Below are 24,425 nucleotides of genomic sequence, written 5' to 3'. Positions count from 1 at the left end.
GGAGTAAGTCAGGCCAGCTTCGTGGATGTGCAACTGTCGGTCACACAGGCCTCACTCTAGGGAGGGCCCCACATTGGGTTTGATGCACTGTTGTCACCATCTTAAAATACGCATTAATTTTTAATCAAGAGGCTCTGCATTTTTATCTTGCACTGGACCCTGGAACTTAGGTACCCAGTCCCGCTTATCGTGTCTTGGCCCTATTATAGTAGTGAGGCTACAGTGTTGAGTAAGACAGCCATGGTTCTGTCCTTAGGTGCTCACAGGCCTGCGTGGTAAGTCATCAACAACGACACGTGATGTGCTCTGTATTAGAAGTAGCAGGCTCAGGGACCATGTGGGAGAGGTGGTTAAACCTAACCTTGGGGGTGAGAGAGTTAGGAAATGAGATTACCCAGGAAGCGGAGGAGAGAGACAAAATGATAGCCCATAACATCAGAGGAGGCATAGAGAAGTCTGAGAAGGGAGCCTTCAGGGACATAGGGAATCCAGGAGAAGGGGGGTCCCAGAAGCCAGATCAGAAGAGACTGACCAGTGCTACCAAGCAGATTAGGAATGAGGTCATGTCAAGTGGATAGAGCAACAAAAGAGGCCATTGGATGCTTTTGAGAGCAGTTGGTTAGAGAGAGGGCCAAGAATTAATTTACCTCTGTTACCAAGAATGTATTTACTAGGGGATCAGTGGGAGGTGGGGAAGTACAACCCCTAAATGTAGGTTATTCTCTTAGTCAGAGAGAAAAGAAAGCAGGCCCTACAAGTGGGTTGTGGATTAGGAGAGTATCAGTTTTTGTTATGTTTTGTTTGATTGTAAGCTGAAAGTGTTTTGAGCACAGGTTTGAACTATGGGCCTATGGGCAGAGAGCCAGAGGCCTGCATGGGAAGTAATGTATGGACACACCCTGGTCGGGAAGAGAAGAGAACAGGATAGCAGAAGGAGCAGGTACATTTCTAGGTAAAGACCCCATTTGGCTTGGAAGTCACCTCCACTTGTGCATGGGAGCGTCTGCTGCCTCTGTCTTCCTGCCTTGAATTCAAGGGAAACACGTCTCCGGAGTTCTCTCATTTGCTCTCATATTCAACAAATAGTTACAGGGCTCCTGCTGTGTGACGGGAGAGCATTTGGAATCTAAGAGCAAACAGGGCCCCTGAGCTCACCTGTAGGTCCTGCGAGAGGAACTTCTGTGGCCTGACGGCGCAGTGTTGGCTCCTCCCCACCCACCTGTCTCCGCAGTCTCTGATGCTGCCTTCCATCTTCTCTGGCTTCCTCCTTTGACGCGTTATCTTTTCCTTCCTTCCCAGATAGCCATCTGTCCTAGTTGGAGCAGGGAAGCTGGAATTCAGGGACCATGTAGAGAAGGGGAAGAAAAGTGAAAACTAGTTGTAACCAAATTTTTGGAAACAGAAGGTTGCCCTTGGAATTTAGTGCCTAATGACTTTTTATCTTATCCGCCTGGTTCTCCCGGCCCTTCATGCTACTTTGAGATAAGGCTCTAACCTAGACCTTCTTTCAAGCTCTCCATATCTCTCCATCCTCTGTCAAATCCCCTACTCCCTTATTCAGAGTTAGCCTTAGCTGATGAATTAGGATAGAGTCCATTTGAGTGAACACACTGATTTTTGAATGGTGGATATCACCTTTCTTGCCTGGAGGGATGGGGTTGCATTTTACAAGAGACTCTGGATTTATAAGAAGGAAATTTAATTTGTCCTATTTTGGGCATCATCATAAAAGAAGCCATATGAATATTACATCTTTTTCCCAGTCAGTTCCCCTAAAACTTTCCATTTTCTTATAGCTTCCACTGGTTTTCTTGTAGACCCACTAATTCTCTAAAGCCCTGCGTGGTGTTCAGTATCATCCCCTCCCTTACCTGCCCTCCTACCGGTTTCTATGACAGCAACTGGGCGTAGGTGGTGTGGGGCGGGGGTCGGGGGGAGGGCAGGGGAGAGATTGGGACAGCTGCAGCCATTTATAGGGATTGCTTCTGAGTTGGGGACCACCTCTGTTGGGGGAGGCAGGGGTGGCTGGGGACTCTTAGCACAAAGAATGCAGCTGACCCTAGAGTCAGTGCTGCAGCCACCCGGAGCTGAGCTCAGGGAAGGCATTTCCTCCCGTTGGGGCTCTTCACAGAGAAGTGTATGGGATTCCTGCTCCCTGGTACCTGGAAGCTTTTGGGTTCCTATGGAATGCAGTTTGCAAGCAACTTCACTGACTGGTAGGGGGAAATGGCTGCTAGGAACCACTTCAGAAAAGAAGATCCAGGAACAGGAGGCTCCATCTGGACGAGGCCTAGGAAACGTTCCTCCACCATTAGCAATGCTGTGGCCTCTCCCTTCGGTAGCTCCTCTGGGGAGCTCTGTTCTCGCAAATGCTTGAGTCAGCAGTAGCTTTGGGGCACATTTGTGGAACTGTGTGATTTTCCCTAAGCTTCGGGATGAGATGAAAATGTTTTTTCCTGGACCCAGAAAACTATCCCTGAACTCCAGAGTCTCAGTGAGGCATTCTCAGATTGGATCACCTGGGGATCATATTACAGTGAAGATTCTGATACAGTAAGTCTGGAGTGGGACCCGAGAGTCTGCATTTCTGATATGATCCCAGGTGAAGCCAGTGCTCCTGGCCCAAGGACACATGGGGTAATGAGAATCTGAAGCTGTACTGTCTACTACATTAAGCGTTAACCATTGTGACTGCTTAAGCTTAAAGATAAATGAATTGAAATTAAGTAAATAAAAAAAATTCACTCTCTCAGCTACACTAACCATAATTTAGATGCTCGTTACCCACACGTGGCTGTTGGCTGCCATATTAGATTACACAGATTAAAATATTTTCATTATCACAGCAAGTTCTGTTGGAAAACATTAGTTTACAGTAAGCCTCAGTTTCCCTCATTTACTTTTTCATCCATTTGTTCACTGAACATCTGTTACGTGCCGAGGAGGATGGTTGGTCCTGGCCATTAATGGGTGGTTCCAGCTAACAGAAAAAGTAAACGTCAGCTACCCCAAATGTAATGTTCTTAAAGTAAAGATACCTATAATACGGTGAGGGAGTCTTAGTTGGTAACAGTGAGTGTTGCCACGCAGGTTAGAGGAAAAGGCGTCACTAGGGCATTTCATGTGTGTGTGTGTTTTTAAAGATTTTATTTATTTGACAGAGGTCAGAAGTAGGCAGAGAGGCAGGCAGAGAGAGAGGAGGAAGCAGGCTCCCCACCCAGCAGAGCCCAATGTGGGGCTTGATCCCAGGACTCTGAGATCACAACCTGAGCCAAAGGCAGAGGCTTAACCCACTGAACCACCCAGGCGCCCCGTGTATTCTTTTTTTAAAGACTTTATTTATTTATTGAGAGGGAGAGAGAGTGTGTAAATGCGTGTAAGTTGGGGGAAAGGGAGACTCTCAAGCCGACTAAGCACAGAGCCTGACACGGGGCTTGGTGTCGCAACCTGAGCTGAGATCAAGAATCAGATGCTGAACTGACTAAGCCTCCCAGGCACCCCTCATGTGTGCACATAGCACAGAATTGAGGTCCTTAGGAGGTCGGCTACTGACAGTACATTTTTACCATTTCAGGGCCATAATCATCAGAAATGGAGAAATCATCCCCATGTCTTCAGAATTTACCCCCGAGACTGAGCGCCAGCGACTTCAGTACCTGGTAAGAGTCGTGTCAGTTTGGTGGAACGCCGTGGCGTTGGGGATGGTGTCGGAACTGTTTCAGAGAAACGTGTCGCTATTGACATGGGAGCAGGCCCACAGCAGTCAAACGACATATGGTCTTAACTCCCCCACACATACCTTCTGGATCACACATCCTAGCTCCGCGTGTGACGACACACTCCACCTCCGTGAATTTATTGTTGTGGCTGTGTTCCTCCCATCTGTAACCAGTCGAAGACACGATGTGCTCTGTTTCTTTTAATGGTTTGGTATGTACAATATGAGATGGTGTGTTGGATAACACAGTTACCATTCTTCTACCCCTCCCTTGAACTTAAGATGGGGGCTCAGTCCTGAGGAGGAGGGCAGCCCCGAGATCCCACTGATACCCCACCACCACTTCACACGCAGGTATGAAGTCTCAGGGGCCCTTTGGGAACGACGCAGGTGTTAGAAAACCTGTTTCTGTCCTGAAAATAAGTTCTCTGTGTAGCTCACGCTCTTCAGAGTGAAATTACGAGTAGACTATAGGAGGGCTATTTGGTTTTTCAGATCTTGAGAGTTTTTGCTTCACCTCAAGATTTGAGTTTTCTGGAAAAGAGAAGGTACTTCCCTGTCCTCAGATTCCAGGGTCAGGGCATTTGGCTTTGAACCTCAGCTCAGCGACAGTGGCAATCATGCGAGCTTATGATCTTTGGGGACCAACAGCGTGATTATTTGTCCTATGGATGACATCTTTTTTCTTGCCAACTGGCTTTCTTTTCAGACAGCACAGCTAAGGTAGTGATCCTCTGCTCTTAGGAAGAAATTGATCCTGGCTACTCAAGAAGGACTTTGCTCATGTCTTTGCATTTCAGCGTGTGTGAACAGTCCAGGTTTGATCACTTTGACCAGCTTAGAAAGGGCTGTGCACGTTCCCTTAGCTTCCTTGTCTAGTTTGTTTTACTCAATATCTAAGCCGTGTTGGTCTGGTACATAATGACAGCAGGAATCCAAACCCAATATAAAAACATTTGTTTCTCTCTTTCACCAACTGTTGTTCTCTGACCTTTCTGTTGTTTTGTTTTGTTTTGTTTTTTGTTTTTTGGGTTTTTTTTTTCCCCAAACGAATAAACTTGTAGCCACTCCGGGGAAGCCCAGGCTTCAGAACGCTCATTCTCTTTTGCAGTCTGGGTGGGGGAAGGGACCCTGCAGCAGCCATAAAATATCCTCATTCCTGTGCCAACTCGCTGACTTGTGGGCTGGCTAACTTTGTGCAAGTCTCTCAACCTTTCCAGACCTCGGTTTGTCACTTACACAGTGGGAAGCTAGACTAGGGGATCACCAGGGACTTTCAGGCTGCAAGAGCCTTCCAAGTAGAGTTCATAACAGCTGCCCTCCTTGTCACCTGTCTGGCTTTCCCCAATCCATCTTCCACAAAGCCACCCCAGTGAGCTGATCGTGAACTGTGTCACTCCCCTGCCTAAAATCCTTTTGGCTCCTCAGAGTGTGCAGAATGCGGACCACACTCGGTAGACCCAGAATCATGGTCTCCATCCACCTCTCCTCCATCATTTCTCTGCTGCCCCTCCCAACGCCACCACGTGTCTCAGGCTTAGGCAGAGAACCACCTTCCATTTCTGGGCCACACCTTGATCTCCCCAACCTGCATGCCTTTCGACATATGCCCTTCCTGGGTAGCCTTCCCCTGTCTTCTGCCAGGGAAACTGCTCTTCGTGCTTTGAGACCCCAGCATAAATGTCACATCCTCTAGGAAGCTTCCTCTCCCTCAGCCCCCCGTGCTCGTGCCCTGGAAGTACCCCACAGAAGCCCCATGCTGTTGTATTGCTGGTTGCCATCCCACTTTCCCCTTCCCGACTGAGTCCTGGAGGGCAGGCTCCTTGCCTTTGTCACTTCCTGTTGTACCCCACATGGAAAAGATACTGAACCAGGATTCGTTGAATAGAGGGAAGAAAGAACCAATATCTGTATTGACTTCTGGATCATTACCACGCAGTACTCTCCTCTTCTCCTTCCCCTGAAACCCGTCACAGTCCTTTGCCTGGCCATGCCTCAAGCACACTGTCTTCATCACCTCCTTGCCCTTTCGTGAAAACTGTGTCCTGTTTTCCTGCTGAAACCAATGGGAAACAGCAGGTTGTCTTTTTTGTTTGTTTTGCAATGATTTCATGTCTTCATGTTACAAGAACGGTACACAGAGTTCAAAATGCTAACTTTTAGGGAGGGATGGGAGTGCTGACATTTATCAGATTCCTAATATTGGTCGCATATTTTTTGATGGTCACGATGAGATGTTGTTTCTTCCGATCTCAGCTTTGTCGTGTGACTGTGTCTGTGATTTCCACAAGGCCCTTTCCTGATTCACAGCTTCATCATCAGTAACGGACGTAGAAAGCCTTAGAAGACAGGTTTAAAGACTAAGTGAAAACTACGTGGAGAATTCTTTTGTGCACAGAGTCCTCATTTGATTATTATTTGATGAATCAGTCTTGCCACTTCAAATCCTACTGGCCTGCAAACCACAATGATTCTGTCCCTTTTTTTTTTAAATTTAAGAATCACTCCTTATGTTCCTAAAGATGAATGTGTGTTTTTGTGTCACTCAGACAGTGTGTATACTCTTAGCCCACAGAACTGAGCCTAATTGCTGAATTTCTAAAAGGTAAGAAAGCCGTCCCCGTTCTTTTTCATCCTTACTTCTAAATCATTCATGTTTCTCTGGTTTATAACTATTCTTCCCAAACCACAGAACTGTAAATGACCAGAACATAAAATATCCTGGCTGTCCAACTTCCCATTCTGTCAGGAGTCTAGAAATGTATGCTTCGAATTGAACAAATCCAGTAACTGCAGTCACATGATCTGTGATGCAAATCTTTTGTTTTTGAGTGAATTAGGGGGTTTATAGTATAAAGTGTTAAAAATAATATCAAGGGGTGCCTGGGTGGCTCAGTCATTAAGCGTCTGCCTTTGGCACGGGTCATGATCCCAGGGTCAGGGTCAAGCCCTGCATCAGGCTCCCTGTTCAGTGGGAAACCTGCTTCTCCCTCTCCTACTCCCCCTGCTTATGTTCCTTCTCTCACTTCTCTCTGTCTGCCAAATAAATAAATAAAATCTTTTTTAAAAAAAATTAAAATAATATCAGTTATGAGAGGAAAACAGTAGTGTGATAACTTCTCTCAGCCCAGCCCAGACATGGCTATATGATCACACGATGTCTCTGAAGGACACCTCCCTTGAAATATTCACTGTAGGTTCTGAAATCACAATGAAAAGTAATCCCATGGTAATATAAAGCACAGTATATATTGTAATCCTTTTAAGTGCATCTAGTCCTACCAGTTCATTTTTTTCTTGGAAGATCAGTTCCCTTGAACTAATTATGAAACACTTTAGTGTAATGGGGATTATAGTATTCTTTACGTGATCTAAACGAGTTAGTACATCCCTAGAAAGTTAACAGTGTACTCTTTATTCTCAGGTCAAATTAAATTTTCTTTTGATGTGTGAGGACACATTTATGATAAAATCATTAAAGCTTCTAGGTCCCTGGAGACTGGACTTGAGCATGTGTCTGCAGTTCGATGTGTAGAAATGGTTAATGGTTTTCTTGGAGGCGGCGAAGATTCAGAGCTCCTTGTACGTGAGCCGTTTTGATCCACATCGAAGAGGAATGTTCTTGGTATGCACAGGCTGGACGTTTGGGGATTCCAGCACTGGAAGCAGATTACAGGATGATGGATGAGGCAGGCATGTTAGTTTTGTTCGGTCTTGCGTCCTGACCTCGGGAGGGCCCTTCGTGCCGCTCTCCCGTGATGTGAATTTTGTTCCATAGATTCTTGGGCAGGGTGATTAATCAAGCAGGCTTGAGGGTTTGACGTGTTCACACGGAATGTGGCAGGTGTGTGGCGAAGGGGTCAGGGGCTGTGAACTTCTGCCCCAGCAGCCAGGGAAAGCCGCTGTCCTACCGTCACGAGTAAGCCTCGCTCTTCTGTCGCTGCGCCTTTTTTTTTTTTAGTGTTTCTAGGATGATTGAAGTAAAATATTTAAGGAGGTCCACCAAGCTAAATGGAATGTTTGGATGGAGTCAGGGCACAGACGGGAGGGAAGGCAGTCTGGTCATGGTTGTGTCTCGGCGGAATTTATTGCTTTGATGCTGCAGCCTGCAGAAAACCACCCCCACCTCTGCTTCAGGTGACAGCCAGAGATGGATCTCCCTCAGGGGGATGTCTGGAGCCCCGAGGTGTGAGAGTGATGGCTTCCCCTCCAGTCTGCCTAGACATATTTATAAACTCTGATTTGATTACATTAAGATGTGCTGGTATCATCAAACCTTCAAATAATGCACTTCTGTCCTTGTAGATAATCCAAGTCTGCAGCTGTTTTTCATCAAGGGCAATGTACAGAAGAGATGAAAGTGGGTTTCAAATACACATTTGATACGTACAAGTGCAACATTATCCGAGGTGATTTCTTGCAGTGTCCTTGGAACTACCCCCAGCCTTTTCTGCCAAGTTCGATTGTTTGCGTGCCGTTTCTCTGGTGTTGGGTTTGGAAAGCTTTCAAGGTGGACGGTGTTGCTCCTCTTGGCTTTTTGGGATTTTTCATGCTCAAGAATGATCTCCCAAAAGTATATTCCTTAACCTGCTTTTTAAAACAGGATACTGTAATGTGGGGGAGGGTCAAGTGTGCTTGTGTATGACCCAGCACCCCCACCATACCATTTAGTCTCGAGAGCAGGTTGAGCCCAGGAGGCCTTTAGTCATAGGGCGGCAACTTCACCATCACGGTGCTTCGCTTGATGACTGAGTCATGGAAAAATCTGCTCCAATCCTCTCTCTTTTTTTCCCCCTTTAAACCTTTCTCGCAAAACTGCCTGTGAGTTTCAGAATTTCTAATTGAAATACGGCAGTTAAAAAACGGCTGGCCTTTCTCTTTCTTTCTTTCTTTCTTTTTTTTTTATATTTTATTTATTTATTTGACAGAGGAGAGAGAGTTCACAAGTAGGCAGAAAGGCAGGCAGAAAGAGAAGGGGAAGCAGGCTCCCTGCCGAGCAGAAAGCCCGATGCAGGTCTTGATCCCAGGACCCTGAGATTATGACCTGAGCTGAAGGCAGAGGCTTAACCCACTGAGCCACACAGGCGCCCCATTTTTCATATGTACTCTAGGTTTGACTGATGACACAGGTGCACAGAGAAGCCAGACGAGTTTTAAAGCACAGAAATGGCACCACCCAGACTTTTTGAGACAGAGCTTCTTTTTGGCAGCCTGGGAGTGCTGCTTGGCTTCTCGGAAGACTCTGAGAGACATTAGCCCCTGTAAGTGAAACTCACCACTAACAGAGCCTTGGTTTTTGTTTTTGTTTTTTAAGATTTTATTTATTTATTCAAGAGAGAGGGAGAACACAAGCAGGAGAAGGGGCAGAGGGAAGCAGACTTCCTGATGAGCAGGGAGCCCGATGCAGGGCTCAATCCCAGGACCCCAGGATCATGACCTGAGCCGAAGGCAGATGTCCAACCGACTGAGCCACCCAGGTACCCCCAGAGCCTTGATTTTGAAAATGAATATAAATGGATGTTTTGTGTAATTCCAGGTCAGGAGGAGTCAGAGGCTTGGTGTTGAGGTATTCTAAACACCCTGAGCAGACCTAAGAAAATGAATTCCGCACAGCTAAACAAAGTAACCACGAGAATGTATCCCTAACTACTTTTATTCTTTAAAAAAGCTCAGTCTTTCTGCACAGTTGCTACACTCATAGAATCTTTAGACTCTCTGAAACCCCTGTCCCTTGCAACATTGTGAAGGAAAAATGGGGCACATAAAGCCAGAGCCATCTGTCCATAGGGTCCCTTAAAAATTGATCTGAGTGTAAAGAAGCAAGATCGTGTAGTGCATCCTTTAAAAATGTTAAAGTTAAATACGTTCTGAAAGAGGTAGACAGCATTCACGGAGGTTTACCAAGACAAACATTAGCTGTATATAGAGTTTTCTCTTCTCCAGTTGCTTCATCTGTGAAATCCGGTAATTACGGGCTCCTCCCATGACGGGATGATGACTAATGAGTTAATATTTATAGTGTGCTTACAACAGTGCCTAGATCAGAGACAAAATAAAATCTCTTCGCTTCATGTCTAACTGTATATGACAACTTTTGTATGGCCATCCTGCCTTCGGGACTACTTCTGTGGCCTTTTATAAAATTTATAAATTCCATTTGCATATGCAGAGGGATTGAAGATATGCAGGCACATTCTTTTTGCTGACATGAGTTGTTCTGTCTTCCAATGAATTCCTTTCCCAGATTTTTACTTGGGAGGAAAAAAGCATTAAGCATATGAATATGGAAACTTTATATGTTTTATGTAAATGAATACTTTTTACCCCTTATTCTATACATTAAACTGTTGCAGAGTTGACAAATCTAGGCAATTTTGTTTAATATATCCATTTGCATACCAGTTTCCATGTGGCTCCTTTAGCGTAAGCTATAAATTTTACAATTTTAGAGTTATTTTAGGGGCACGCTTTTCTCTGGTTGATCAGCACAGTCCCATGTAGAAATTTAAATGTGAATCTTTCTTGACATCCATGTAGCCAGACAGAATTTTATCAATATTCAGTTTCACAATGGCATATATACATAAGCTTGGTTCTTGTTACTTTGGGATTTTTAAGGACAAATTAAGACAGAGAATCTTTATGAAAGACTCCAACGCATACATATTTAGATCTCAGCCATTAACATTTTCCCTTCATTTTTGTTTAACCCAAACCAAAATATTCTATCTCTGCACTGCAAATCAGGCAGCCAGCCTTGGCTCTGGGATCACCGTCTCATTTGACTGGTAGTGTGACCATCAGTGGCTTGGCTGATGTTATTAATTTCATTGCATTCGTGACCTTAGACTTTCTATCATGGTAAATCACCCTGAAATGTAAGGCTTTCAGTCTTTCCGTCATAAAATCTGACAAGGTTTTTTCCTTTCTATGGGCAAGAAAGAGGAGAGATTACTCAGGGGTGGGTTTTGTTCTGTTTTGTTTTGGGTTTGGGTTTTTTTGTTCTTAAGATTTGTGTTAAACACTGAAAATCCTCATTTTGGCAACTTCCATTCAAATACTGAGAGGTCCGAACATTTAACAAATTAGTTCCTATAAAAGTTCTCTAGTAAGAGAACTTCGCCAACTATTTCCTGCTATGAAATCTGCCCTCTCGTTGAACACATGAGTGTTTTTACCTTCCATATCTTGCCAATGGGAGTAGAAATTGGAACAACTACTTTGAAAAAGGGTTTGGCTCAGCAGTTCTAATCCAAGGTAGGCACCTAACCAGAGGGTACACAAATGTTCACCAAACTAGAATGTGCACGGCAGCATGGGTTGTAGTAGCACAGACTGGAAACTATTCACATGTCCCTGGAAAGCAGAATGCATAAGACACTTGTCAGCCAGAGTCATGGCCTGGAATGCCACACAGTACTGAGAATGAACACGTTTTAATTACATGCAACAGTGTGGATGAATTACACAGACTTAACACCCAGCACCGGGGGCAGCTTATAGGATTCCATAGAAAGTGCACAAAGAAGAGGACCCAACCCAGAGGTTGGGATGGTGCTAGGGAGAGCAATGGTTGGATGGGGTCCTGACCCCAGGTGCTGCTAACATGTTGTTTCTTGATCTAGATCCCAATTACATGAGCATGGCCAATTTGTCAAAATACGTGGGCCCATACTCATACGATATAGTAACTTTACTGTGTATATATTATTCCTGCTCAAAAATTTTTTTTTTTTTACAAAAAATACTACCACTTTATCGAACTGGTTATTACTCTTTGTGGGAGGGACCTTCTTCGGGGCTCCGCAGGAGCCCATGGAGAAGCAGCTAGATGGGTCCCCAAGATAGGCACCCTTCTGCCTCGTCTCTGTTCTTTCCTAAAAGCACCTTCAAAAGCCCCTCCATTCACCATGCTGCTTCGCACTTCCTCACCTCTCCCCTTGCTGCTCTGGCCCCAGACACCTTCGGTGACCAGCTTTTCAGATACTTTTCAGATTCTTTCTGACCCATCCAGTGAGTGACCCACTCTTTATCCCTTAGCCCCGGGAATATCTCCATTCCACCCAAGAGCCTTCTTCAGTCTCCCCAACTCGTGCGAGAGCTCTGAGTAAAGGGATCTCTTTTTTTGTTATTCTTTGAATCCCTAGCCCCGGATACCTGGCACATGGGGGAGTTCATGTGTTAGTCACATGCATTCCTTTGGCTGGGTACCCCCAGACCTTGGATAATCCTCTTGCTAGCTGGCACTACTCACTGGCAAGATGACCACAGAGCAGCAGAAGGTACTTTTATTAAAAGGAGTAAGCATTTTGTGTTTCCCAGTATGCAATTTTGAGTCGCCTCAGGACCCACCATCTCAGTGTCTGCAGGAAGCCTGGTGCTCTGCCTCCTCCTGTCACCATTCCATACATATCACTCTACTTCTGGGTCCCGCTTCTCCTCCCTGTGTCCACCCTGCCTTGCCAAGGTTTACAAAGCTCTCCAGTGGTCTGGGAAGGTGGAGCTCAGATCCATGTGTTCCAGAATGAGACAGACCTGGGTTCAGATTTCTCATCCACTTTGCTCTAATGAGAGGCTTCCTAGAAGGTTCTGGAAGGCATCTCTTTTCCAGGCTTGTCCCCTCCTGAATCCCTTTGTGACTCAGATTCTCACTGGTATGGGGTGGTTGTGTTTGTTCACAGTAAGTGCTTACTTCTGTCCCCTTGCAGCTAGTTTCTGCCCAGAACTAGAGAGCAAAGCAGCCAGAAGGCATCTGATCCTCCTTCCCCATCTCTGGTGTCTTGCTGCCTCTTGGCACAGCAGGTTACTCTAGCATCGTTTCCCTAGATGAGCTGACCGTCTTGTCCCTGGACAAACATAACCATGTCTGGAAGTTTATCATCATCAGCTGTACAGACACTAAGTGGCAAGGATAGGCCCTACCCTCTTTCTAGCAAACCTGCGCTCTTCAGACTCCCTAAAGGTCTCCTGGCAGCCTGTCTTTGGTTTGGTAAGGGCAGTAGTTACCAAGTTTTCTTTCCAGGGGTCATTTGTGGCAACACATGACCTTCAGTGTACCTCCACCCCCACCCCTCAGTTAGGAACATTCTGTTATGCTTCCTTGTGGGAGAGTCTCAAAGTTTAGGATAAAAATGGAGGTACAAAGAGTATGTCCTTTTTTTTTTTTTAAACATGAAACAGGCCAGCACACTTTAAACTGGATTTTAGTATAAAATATGTCTCTGGGTTTCTAGTCAGCAAGCTTATTAAGTAGAGAAGAGACATGACATTGTTTGGATATTCTTAGGAATGTGAAATACATGAGGTTTTAAATGGTGTAACTGCACCCACACACATGTGGTTTTATAGGAAGGTATCTATCAAATTCTAAAAAGTTAACTAAGTCCAGAATACAGTAATATATGTGTCCAAGACTGTTTTTATGTGCCATGGACCTGAGTTTTAAGTTTTTCAAAAAATTGAAAGCTATACTGTATTATTTTACAAAGTTTAATTACCAAATGTAATTGTGTAAAGCAGGTCAGAGTGTCTCGTATTTGTTCTTCCAGCAGATGCTTACTTGGAGTCTTTACTGTGTTAGGTGCTATGCTAGGCCCTGGCCTATAGCTAAGGTTTGAAAATAATGAGCATACTTAAGTGTGGCTGGTATTATTTTCATCACAGTGCAGATGTTCTAACATACATATGCCCAAATATTGTCATTATAGAGAACGAGCTAAAATATATCCAGCATGTGAGAAAAACAAGGAGAGTGTCCAGAATTTTTATTTTGTAGGGATCTTAATGTGTTCATGCTCCCCTGTCTTGGATTTTTATCCCATTAAGGCCCACAATTTTCACAGGCCAGCATCCCTATGAAACGTACCTTGGGAAAGGACAGTAGTCTTGTATACCTGTTTATGAACTGCCCAGATAGGAGCCGTCGAGCAAAACATTCTAAAATCATCCAAAAGTCTTAAAAGTTTGGAGTCAAGATACCATTGGACTTCATTGCTGAGAGGAATCTAGTAAGTTCTTACACCCACATTTTATAGTCTTTAGACTTTGGGTATGTTGCTTGTATTGAATTCAAAGTAAAATCACTTTTGAGGCTCAAGATTCCAGAACGCTGACAAGAGTGATGCTTCTGGTGAGACAGGACAGCTCTAGCCAAGTAACACTAACAAGTTGGGTTGCTTGAATGCCGCGTAGCCTCTGAGAAGTTGTTTCTGAGTTGCCTAGTTGTGGTCCACTCTGCTTCTGAGAATAGAATGTCTATATGCTGGGCTGTTGAGAAGCAGTGGGCTTTGGCATCCCCTGAATTCAAGCCTCGTGGTAGGCCCTTCCCAGTGACGTTAGCATTCCCTCAAATTATTGGAATAACAAGGGGCAGTGAAGCTCCTCTCAGTAATTTTCTAAAACTTACTTTAAAAACGGGGCTCTCATATTGGGATTACATCAAAATAAAAAGCTGCACAGTGAAGGAAACAGTCAGTAAAAAGGCACAGTACAGAATGGGAGAAGATATTTGCAAATGGCGTATCCAATAAGGGATTAGTATTCAAAATATATAAAGAACTTCCACAACTCAGCACCCAAAAAAAAATAATCTAATTTTAAAATGGGCAGAAGACATTAATATACATTTTCTCCAGAGAAGACATACAGATCACCAACAGACAAATGAAAAGTTGCTCAACATCACTCATCATCAGGGAAGTACAAGTCAAAACTACAATGAGATGTCATCTCACACCTGTCACAATGGCTAAAATCAACAACACAAGGAACAACAAGTGTTGGCGAGGATGTAGAGTAAAAGCAACCCTCTTCCACTGTTGGTGGGAATGCTAACTGGGCAACTACTATGGAAAATAATATGGAGGTTTCTCAAAAAGTTAAAAATAGAAATACCCTATGATCCAGTAATTTCACTACTGGGTTTTTATCCAAAGAATACAAGAACACTAATTTAGAGGAAAGCATACACCTCTGTTTGTAGGAGCATTATTTATAATAGTCAAGTTATGGAAGCAGCCCAAGTGTCCATGGATAGATGAATGGATAAAGAAAATGTGATACACATACACACATGAATATTATTGAGTCATAAAAAAGAATTAAATCTTGCCATTTTCAGTGACATGGATGAATACTTAGAAAGTATTATGCTAAGAATTTAAACAAATGAGCAAAGGAAAAAGATAAACTAAGAAACAGACACCTCACTATAGAGAATAAACTGATGGTTACCAGAGGGGAAGTGGGTAGGGGGTTAAGAAGTGCACTTATCGGGGCACCTGGGTGGCTCAGTGGGTTAAAGCCTCTGCCTTTGGCTCAGGTCATGATCTCAGGGTCCTGGGATCGAGCTCCACATTGGGCTCTCTGCTCAGTGGGGAACCTGCTTCCCTTCCTCTCTCTCTGCCTGCCTCTCTGTCTACCTGTAATCTCTGTCAAATAAATAAATAAAATCTTAAAAAAAAAAAAAGTGCACTTATCATGAGTCCTGGGTAATGTGTGGAACTTTTGGATCACTGTGTTGTATTTCAGGCAAAACTAAATAACACTGTAAGTTAACAATACTGGAATTAAAACAAAAACTTTATTAAAAATAAGTTAAAAAAATAATGATTTTTAGGGTTTTCATTAATAATCATATTCAATAGTAGAAATGGTTATAAATACAGGTAAGTTAAAAAGAAAGCTGTCAGGTAACATTTTACATTTAGATGCCTGAGAGTATGTACTTACACAGATGTGTTCATAGAGGACCATGTGATGGACTGTTTAAGCTGCTGTCCCCCAAAAATTTATGTTGAAGCCCTACCCCCCGGAGTGCTAAATTTGAAGATAGGACCTTTACAGAGGGAATTAAGATTAAATGAGATCGTAAGAGTAGGACCGTCATTAGATAGGAGAAATGTCCTGAGAAGAAGAGACTCGAGGGGTCTCCGTGTCTCTCCCGAGAGAGACCGAGGAAAGCTGGCTTGAGGCACAGTGAGGTGGGTCTGCCGGCCTCGCAGTGAATCTGCTGGCACCTGGATCTTGGACTTCCCGTCCTCCAGAGCTGGGAGACAGAGTGTTCAAACACCCAGTCTGTGGTATTTCAACGTAACAGCCCACCTAAGACGAAGTACAAAAACTCCCATGAGCACCACAGAAAAAGATAACACCCAAAGGCGCAGAAGTATGTTTTCCTCTGAAAACCTACAGGTGTGTGCACCATTGTACTATAGCATCTCATTTTTCGTGAATCAATCACCTATTTGCTCTACTTACTTCTTGAGTTGTTTTTTCCTTAACACCAGTAACTCCTCGGGTCTGACAAATACCAATGATAGTGAGTATTGAAATTGCTGGTAAGAAGGAGCCCACGATTAGGATATGGACGGTGAATTTTAAAAATAGTAAATACATGTCCTAGGTATATCCTAGCTGGCTCATCCTCGCAGGGAGAGGTGAGGTGGCCCGTGCAGAGAGTGGGCTGCTCAGGACTTCCCAGCTGCTTTGCAGGCGTCTGCCTCAGCAGGTCTTCCCCTTACCACTGCCCAGGCCGATGTGTACTAGCAGAAGGGTGTGAGAGTACCCGGTTCCAGCACCATCAAAGGGCCACTCAGCCTCCTGGTAAGGGGGCCAAATACTGGGATGCTGCACACTGACCCCTTTTGGTCACTTGAGTCTGTGAAGAAATGTACTTAGAAAAGGCCTTTGGATCCTAACCTGCTTGCTAATAATATACATGTGTGGTATTTACCTGTATTGCTATACGCGCGTTCACTTATATGTACGTCTGTGTTTTATATGGATCTGTGTACATATGATTCCACTTACATAAGCTCATGTACACACACACACACACACTCTCTCTCTCTCTCTCTCACTGACATGCATTGTTCGATAACCCGCTTTTTGCAAATACATCTACTCTTTCCGTGTCATTATGTATTCTCTATATTGTCAAAATAAATGATACCACAGAATTCCTTTGTATGGATTTTTACTCATTTATTTCATCACAGTATTATTAAGGGATTTCTTCTGGCTACTTCAGGAGCATCCTTACAGCCAGGCTATGTGCAGTCTGTAATTTTTTTTTAACTGGATCCTCACAGGTACCCATTGACGATTCAGACTTTGCATGGTCCAGGAGTAACAGGGCCACAGGCTTTTTCCCACTTTTTGTTTTTTGTAAATGCGTGTGCAGGTTGAAGGGCTGGGATGGGTGTTACGGACACGGTGTGAAAAACCACCCAGCCCTGGCTGATCACCCTGGGCAATGTGTCTCAAGTTCTCTGGGTCTTCATTCCCCATCTGTCACTTGAGTCTGTGGCACATGATTTGTAGGGTTGTTGATGTAGTAACAGGTGTACCGAGTGGCTAGTATTGGTAGCCCCTAAGTCAGTGTTCGAGCAACTTGGGGGGGGTGGGGAGAAGAATGTCGTGCTGATGGGGTCCCACCGTTCTAGGGGATGACAAAGTGTGCATAGTAGATATTGCCATTCATTGATGGTTTATGCCTCTGCTCCTTTAGTCCGGACAGCTGGCTTCCTGGGCGTGTGACTCGTGCGTCTGCACAGGGCGTTGCACACGATTTAGTGATCTGCCCTTGCTGTCTAGAAATCTTTAATCTTGAACAGAAGCTCCATATTTTCATTTCACATTGGGACCTGCAGGTTCTGTAGCCAGTCCCCCCGAAAGACTGTTGGCTGTAACATGAGAGCTCACAAAGCACGTGTCATAGTTAGGATGTAATAGGGCTCAGGCACCGTGAGAAGGATATAGTCTTTTTTTTTTTTTTTAATGAGAAGAGATGACTATGGTAAGTGCATTCATTTAATTATTAAACGTGTGAGATAAATACAGAGTTAATTTAGGAGAGAGTAAGAAACTGAGGCTCCAGAAGCTTAATCACCAACTACTAATAATAACTCTTAAATGCAGAACTTGGATTCAAACCCAAGTCTGTGTCCCCCAAAGCCCACACCACTGACATGCCCTGTGAAGTATTAGTTTCCTTGGATTCAAACCCAAGTCTGTGTCCCCCAAAGCCCACACACTGACATGCCCTGTGAAGTATTAGTTTCCTCCCTCCCTCCTTCCTTCCTAAGGAACCTCTCTGTCAAATTCAGTGTTGAAGTGTCCTTGATATTCAGCAGCCGCCCAACCCTCATTCCCAGCAGAGGTTAATGTAGAGCCCCTCAGAGATGGTGTAGAATTCCTGCCAGACCCCGGAACTTTGGGGGCTACAGTGGACAGTAAAGACCCTTCCTCTTGTCAGGACTGTTCTGCCATGTCTCCAAGCCTGCTCAGAATTCCATTATCTGGCCCAGTCTAGCCAACCCAGTGACAATTCAGCTTGTTGCCTTTGATTCCTGATAAGGCTTAGCCTGGGATGACCAACATCCAGCTGAACCTCCAGACTGCCATGAGAATCTTTAGGAGATCTGCCTGTGTCAGGTCTTGGGAAAGAGGCTGTGGGAGATGCCTATTGCCAGTAAACTGAGGACATGGCCATCTGTCCTGTGGCAGGGATCCCTTGCTTGCCTACAGTGCTAGGTCATGATTTGCTCTGCCCACTCTTCTCTGCGAGACGGTGAGAGAAGGGCAGCGGTGGGGAGAGGGAGGGAGGAAGGGAGGAAGAGAAAGGATCCATTCCACTACACTGCTAATAAGCAAGCGTATAGCGTGGTGTGGGGAAGCTTCAATGCAAGTTTGCTTATGGTGTGTGGCCTTCTAGCTGGAAAGTTAATACTTGAGCATTTCATCTCTTGGAGAGCTGGAGAGCTGGATTTGAATGTCGAACGTGACAATGAGACTGTTTGTTGTTTCAAAGCAATTCCCTAAGTGGCTGTTTGCTGAAGACTTTTGTAGTGTGAACAGAGATTTGGGGGAGGGGAAGAAGCCATCTGCTGTGCAATAGTCTTCCAATTACATGATCAAATTACTGCAGAGCAAAATGGAAGGAGTCCAACAGAAAGTTCCCGGCTGGTGTATCCAGCCCCAACCTGCTCTCTTGGCCATTGTGTTCATGTGGAGATTCACATGCAGGTTTCAAAGGCAAGGCCATGATCGCCGAGAGTGTGAGTAGGAGAGCAGAGAGAGCCAAGGAGGAGAGTCAGGGTGAGCTTTCTTGCTGCGTCAACATGCCATTCAGGAAAGTGAAACAATCTTGGATTTGAATTAAAAAGTGAACTTCTGGAGAAACTCAGTTTCTTTTCCTTTTGACTTTTCCTTTTGACTTTAGTGATCCATGTCTCTGATTATAATTAATTTGTCACATATAGTGAAATAGTTACATCCCTTTATAAATTCATTTGGTGATTTTTATTTGCTGATAACTGTAGCTTTGTAAATCTAATTCTTTCCTTTAAAATAGAACAGTTTTCTTGTTTTTGAAATACGGACTGTCTTGATTTGCAAAACATTTTCGAGTCTTATTTTTTCTTCTAAATATGTGTGTATGTGTGTGTGTCCCCCCCCCCCTTTCTTTTGCTATTAGGCATTCATGCAGCCTCACTTGCTGGGAAATGAGTTCACACATTTGGAGTTTCCAAGGAGAGTACAGAGAAAGGAGCTTGGAAAGAAGATGCTCTACAGGGACTTTAATATGACAGGCTGGTAAGAACACGCCTCCCTCTGCCTCAGCACTGCCACGGTATGTGTGAGGGATGCATCACCACTGTCAAAAGCCATTTACGCATTTGGAGCAGGTAGTGCAGCCGGAGACCTGGCTGGTGGTGAACGAATAGAGGAGCTGTGTCCACTTCTGCTGTTGGTGCCTGGATGCCAGTCCTCAGATCACGGGGCTGGTTTGCCTCAGTGCTGCTCTGAGGCCCTCCCTGGGGACACGAGACCCCACGAAGCTGACATAATTCCTCGCTTCAGATGAGCAAGCATTTTTGAGGCTTTTAAAACTCATTTAGGTTGGTTTTTAGGTCAGCGGCTCCAAGAAATGGGCTAACAGCCTGTTGAGCCAGACTAGCATGGGTGTGAATCCTAACTCTGATCTTTCTAAATAGGCAACGTTGGATAAACTGCTTAACCCCTGGGAGCCCAATTTTCCAAGAATAAAATGGAAAGTATTTGCTCTTAAGGGGTTGTTGTCAGGACTGGAGGTAATGACCCATCTGCATTATTTCTTCACATTCAGAGCGAGATGAGAGTCTTGGCCGAGGGTTGCCCCCTCCCACAGCACACCTGTGGCAACACCATATCCATCTCTGGAGTGGGTCAGTGGCTAACACGGACGCAGACCTCCTCTGCTTCTGCCGTATGAAAAATAGATACGGTGTAAAGTACGTCTGCATAATTAGACTGCTGGAAGGACTAAATGAGAGTGTGCGGGGCCTGGGATGTGAAAGTGTGGGTGAAGGTTTGCTGTTAGCCCCGAGGTAGTGAGCCCTGATCCTCCTTCCGTTCTGGAGGAAAGCAGGAGGTGGAGACAGTGGACTCTTCCCCTTGGCATATCTCCAGCCTCGGCACAAAAGTAGTTTCCGGTTCCTTTTCTTCATTGACCAAAATAGTCCTAACAGATGGTCACAGCCCAAATTCTTGTGGTGGTGACTTCTGGGCTGGGAATGTACTCCTAGGCTGGGAATGCACACCTACGGAAGATAAGGGGCTGATCTGAGGCACTTCCAGTTGTCCTTTACCATCTAAAAGAGAAGATTGTCACCACTATCCACTCTTCTTCTAGTGCAGGGTCAGAATAATATGGCCCCAAAGCCAAATTCCACCCACGGCCCCTTTCTGTAATTGTTTTTAGTCCCACCATATTCACTTGTATACATTTGATCTTTGGCTACCCTCACTCTACAACAAGGTGGTTGAGTAGTTGGAACAGAGACTGTATGACCTACAAAGCGTAAAATATTTACCCCTGTTCTAAAACATGAATGGATATTGCAGAAAGGGTTCACCCTATTTGCAGCTCTGAGGGTCTGGAGTTTTAGTGCCCCAGAATCATTATCCTTACCCGGCTGGGTTGTCTTTGTAAGTTCATTTGTTTTGAATCAGCAAAATCAGCACTTGTCACAGAAAAATGTAAGGTGAGGGCTACTCAAGTTGGAAAAATGTGGTGGGGTTTTGTCTGGGGTTTGCAGAGTTTAGAATGATGGAAGGAAAGATGTCCTAGTTTAGGAATCCCCATGATTGCAAACACATAAACAAAAAAAGTGGATCTGCAAGACAGTGTGAAAGATGGCCAAAAAGAGAGCATCTGTGGGAAATCCGACTGAGTCGGTATCAAGGGAACATAGCCGAGGATAAGGGAAGCCATTCAGAGAAATACATTTACTGTGGGAGGCTGCGGGTTGTGCTGGTGTTTCTGAGGAGAATGAATGATGAAAGCATTGTTCTAGTTAGGCAGTCCTATGAAGGAGAATGATGAAAGCAGACTCAGGTAGCTAGAAGAAAACCAGCATAGAAATATGTATGTGAAGGGGCACCTGGGGGGCTCAGTCCGTTAAGCATCTGACTCTTGATTTCAGCTCAGATCGTGATCTCCGGGTCCTGAGATGGAGCCTCACATGGGGCTCCCTGCTCAGCTGGGATTCTGCTGCTCTTCCTCTGCACCCCCGCCCCAGGCATGCTCGTGCTCTCTGGAGATCATGACCTGAACCCAAGGCAGGGGCTTAACTGACTCAGCAACCCGGGTGCCCCTAATTAGATAAATGAAGAGAAAGAAGGAAAAAGGAAGGAAAGAGGGAAAGATTGCAGTCTCTGGGGCCGAAGAGAGGGATGGGAGCAGAAAACAGAGAAGGAAGGAAACAAACAAGAATCTGGATGATTTAGTCCAGAGATAATTTTAAGGGTAAGTCATTAATTCCAATTAATGACTCTTGACAGGTCTCTTGAGCTAGCCTGTAATGCCCCAGGAGGAGTGGATGGCCTCCCCTGGTGCCTGACACCCAGTGAACCGCCAGGGATTATTAATTGGAGGAAAGGAAGGGAAGGGTGTGATTGACGGCAGTTGAGGGGGCGGAGCCCTTGTGGGCGGCCCTTGGGAAGGGTGAGGCAATAGGAGCAGGCTTCCATCTGAGATAGGTTAAGCTTGAGGCAAGGCTGTCTGTGTGTTCTTTCCATGCCAGAGGCCAATTAGATTTATGCAGTCACAACACACTTGGTAGACAAATGGCTGAAGATTACCCCTATTTTATAATTCTTAAAATGTAGATAAGTTCAGGGACTAGATTTCATCCAACTTTGTACATGCACACTCAGTCTCTTACACTCTTTCTCTCTCTCTCTCACACACACCCACACACTGTGTTAGAATGATCCTAAGGAAAATAAGCAGTCCATAAATAAGCTGTATTTAATGTATAGAACTCCACAGAAGGTACCAAGTAACTGAAGAGCCAAGCCTGAGAATGGCTTCAGTCAGACATGGTTCACTGGCTTGTTTAAGCATGGTTCCCCACGCGGCTGTGGGCGCCAGCTCTGGCTCGGAGCAGAGATTTATGTGTATCTTTGTGTATTTCCTACCTGTTCTTTTGACCTGATAAGGACACTTAAGAAAAAGGAGAGCTTGAAATAAGTGGGGAAGTTTAGAACCAAGTTAGACCATTGCACTTGTAAACTCCCTCCCTCCACCGTAATGAATTCCTTTTTTAACTGAACCTCTCATGAGAAACCTCAGATCTAGCAGTTATCTTGTAGACTTTAAAAAAAAAAAATGGGCTCATATTTTGCTGTTTCTGAGTTGTCTATAGAAAGAGAAAGGTGCAAAGGAGTTCTATAGCAAGGGAGATGAAGGTCTGCGGCTCTTTCCCCACAAACGCCTTAAATTACTACCAAGTGGTTGGAATTGGTTGAAGGTGGTCGGGTGAGTGTTTGGTGTGTGTCACGCTCAAGGACACAGGTCCTTGCCATGTCCCTCTATGTTTTTGGGCTTCAGAATTAGCCTTGGCCTGTGAACTTGTTTTTCTGAAACCCTTCTACAAATCAAGGGTTCACATAATTCAAAGCCCTTTAATCCTTGTAGTAAATTCCTAGTTGTGATGGTCATGTTTGTCTCCCCCATGAGTCCCCCACGAATCAGGATAGAAGTGGGCCTACCTGACAGTTATGGGAGGGGCTAAGGGCCAGGCACCGCAACGGGAGCTTTCGATGATCCCTCATCGTTAACAGTGAACCAGATACGTTTCACAGATGCAGAAACTGAGGCCGAGGGGCTAAGTTTCAGGGCTACGTCACTAGTAGGATGGGAGGAGCTGGGACATGAACCCCAGCAGCGTTACTTGGAGGAGCACACCATGTCCTGCGCCGGACTGCCTGTGGCTGAAGGACTCCTCCTTGTTCCCATTTCACAGCTGAGCAGGTGGAGACTCTGAAGGATTTGGTGGTTTGCTCAGCTTCTGCCAGTGTGAAAGTGTTCGAGCAAGGACTACCAGGTCCGTGACTCCTAGAGCTCTTTCTGATACAATGCAACAGTCCGTTTTTCTTCAGGATAATATTAGACCTAATTACTCCGTTTGGAGCGGTGACCTGAAGTTAAGCAGGGGTCCCCCATCCACCAGGATTAGTGTCTTCCCGAAAGTCCTTTAAAGAAGAGGAGGGGATGAATGAAGCATTTCAGGAGCCACTGAGGCACTAACTTTTCTGGTTCCTGGTCTGACCTCCTGTATTGCCAGACATTAAACCTTGAGGCTTCGTGCTTGTCCCTAAGAGTCTGTGTGTGATTTAGGGGTGCTCTTGTTGGGCAAGAGCCCTTGAAAACCAGGTCTCCGTGTTGCTGAGGACAATGGCCTGCTCTCATTCCCGGCGTCGTGGCAGCTGTCCGAGGCACATCTGCGGCAGAAAGGAAGGTGAGGGAGAGGCTGGCTGTCAGCTCCGCGGCGGCGGGGGGGGGGGGGGGGGGGGGGGGGCCTTGTCTCATCATCAAGGATGAGTGTGTTTCCTCCTGACGGGGAGCTTTTCTCTCCTACCCTCATGCTTTCTCAGAGACCGTGGAGCAACTTGGCAGGCCCGAATGTGGAGAGGACAGAGGTTGTTGTCACCGGCACCTTCATAACGAAACCGGTCTCTTCTGTGGCTCGCCCACCTCGGATCGTTTCCCCCAATAGATTGATTTACAAAGGCGTTTTCTTCACAGTACTCCCGGCACCGGGTCGGTCCCTGACATGGCCCCGTCCTCACCTTCCGTGCCTGGTGTCGTCGGTCCTGGTGCTGGAATCCCGGCCTTGCCTCATGGCGAGCCAGCGCCCCTCCTCCCTGGCCCTTTGTGTGGAGCTGCTCTTAAGTGCTGCTCGCTAGCGGGCGGTGTGAGCTCTGTCCTGACCCGCAGCCCTCTGAGCCATCTCGGGCTGTAATTTGCTGGCAAGCGTCTCTGTTAACTGAGTTGAAACAGCAGTTTCTCACAGCTGCCTTTGTGGCACCGGGTCCCGGCTCTGGGGCCTGCTGGTGATTTAGCTTTCTCATGTGGGTTCAGTGTTCGTCGTGCGCTGTGTCCAGGCCCATGGGAGGCAGGGGGTGGCGGGCGAGCCCGGGGCCCAGAAGGACATTCGTGTGGGAGGGGGCTCTGGCTACACCCCTGGCGTCCAGCCAGATTCTCCAGCAGCTGTTCCTGGCCTGATGGGATTTGTAGAGAGAGCGAGGGCCAAAGAGGAAGAGAAGTCCATCGTGTGAATGCAAGATTGCTTCCAGATGGTTCTGGTTATGAGTAAAGTACACCAGAATTCTTTCCTTAAGCAAAGCCTTTCTAACATTTATGACGGTCTTATTTCAG

General features: G+C 45.5%; 1 protein-coding gene across 2 annotated transcripts in view; it reads left to right on the top strand.

The window, feature by feature from the left end:
- Positions 1–24,425, top strand: part of PPM1H (protein phosphatase, Mg2+/Mn2+ dependent 1H) — a 252,170-nt gene that overhangs the window by 167,431 nt on the left and 60,314 nt on the right. For both annotated transcript variants that reach the window (XM_032348853.1, XM_032348852.1), the window contains exons 5-6: positions 3,575–3,659; positions 19,197–19,315. In XM_032348853.1, coding sequence (XP_032204744.1) covers positions 3,575–3,659; positions 19,197–19,315 — 204 coding nt within the window. The remainder of the gene's footprint in view (positions 1–3,574; positions 3,660–19,196; positions 19,316–24,425) is intronic.

The sequence above is a fragment of the Mustela erminea genome, chromosome 6, assembly GCF_009829155.1.
Source record: "Mustela erminea isolate mMusErm1 chromosome 6, mMusErm1.Pri, whole genome shotgun sequence".
Classification (NCBI taxonomy): Eukaryota; Metazoa; Chordata; class Mammalia; order Carnivora; family Mustelidae; genus Mustela; species Mustela erminea.
Note: the sequence above shows the minus strand (reverse complement) of the source record. Positions and strands in the feature narration are given on the sequence as shown.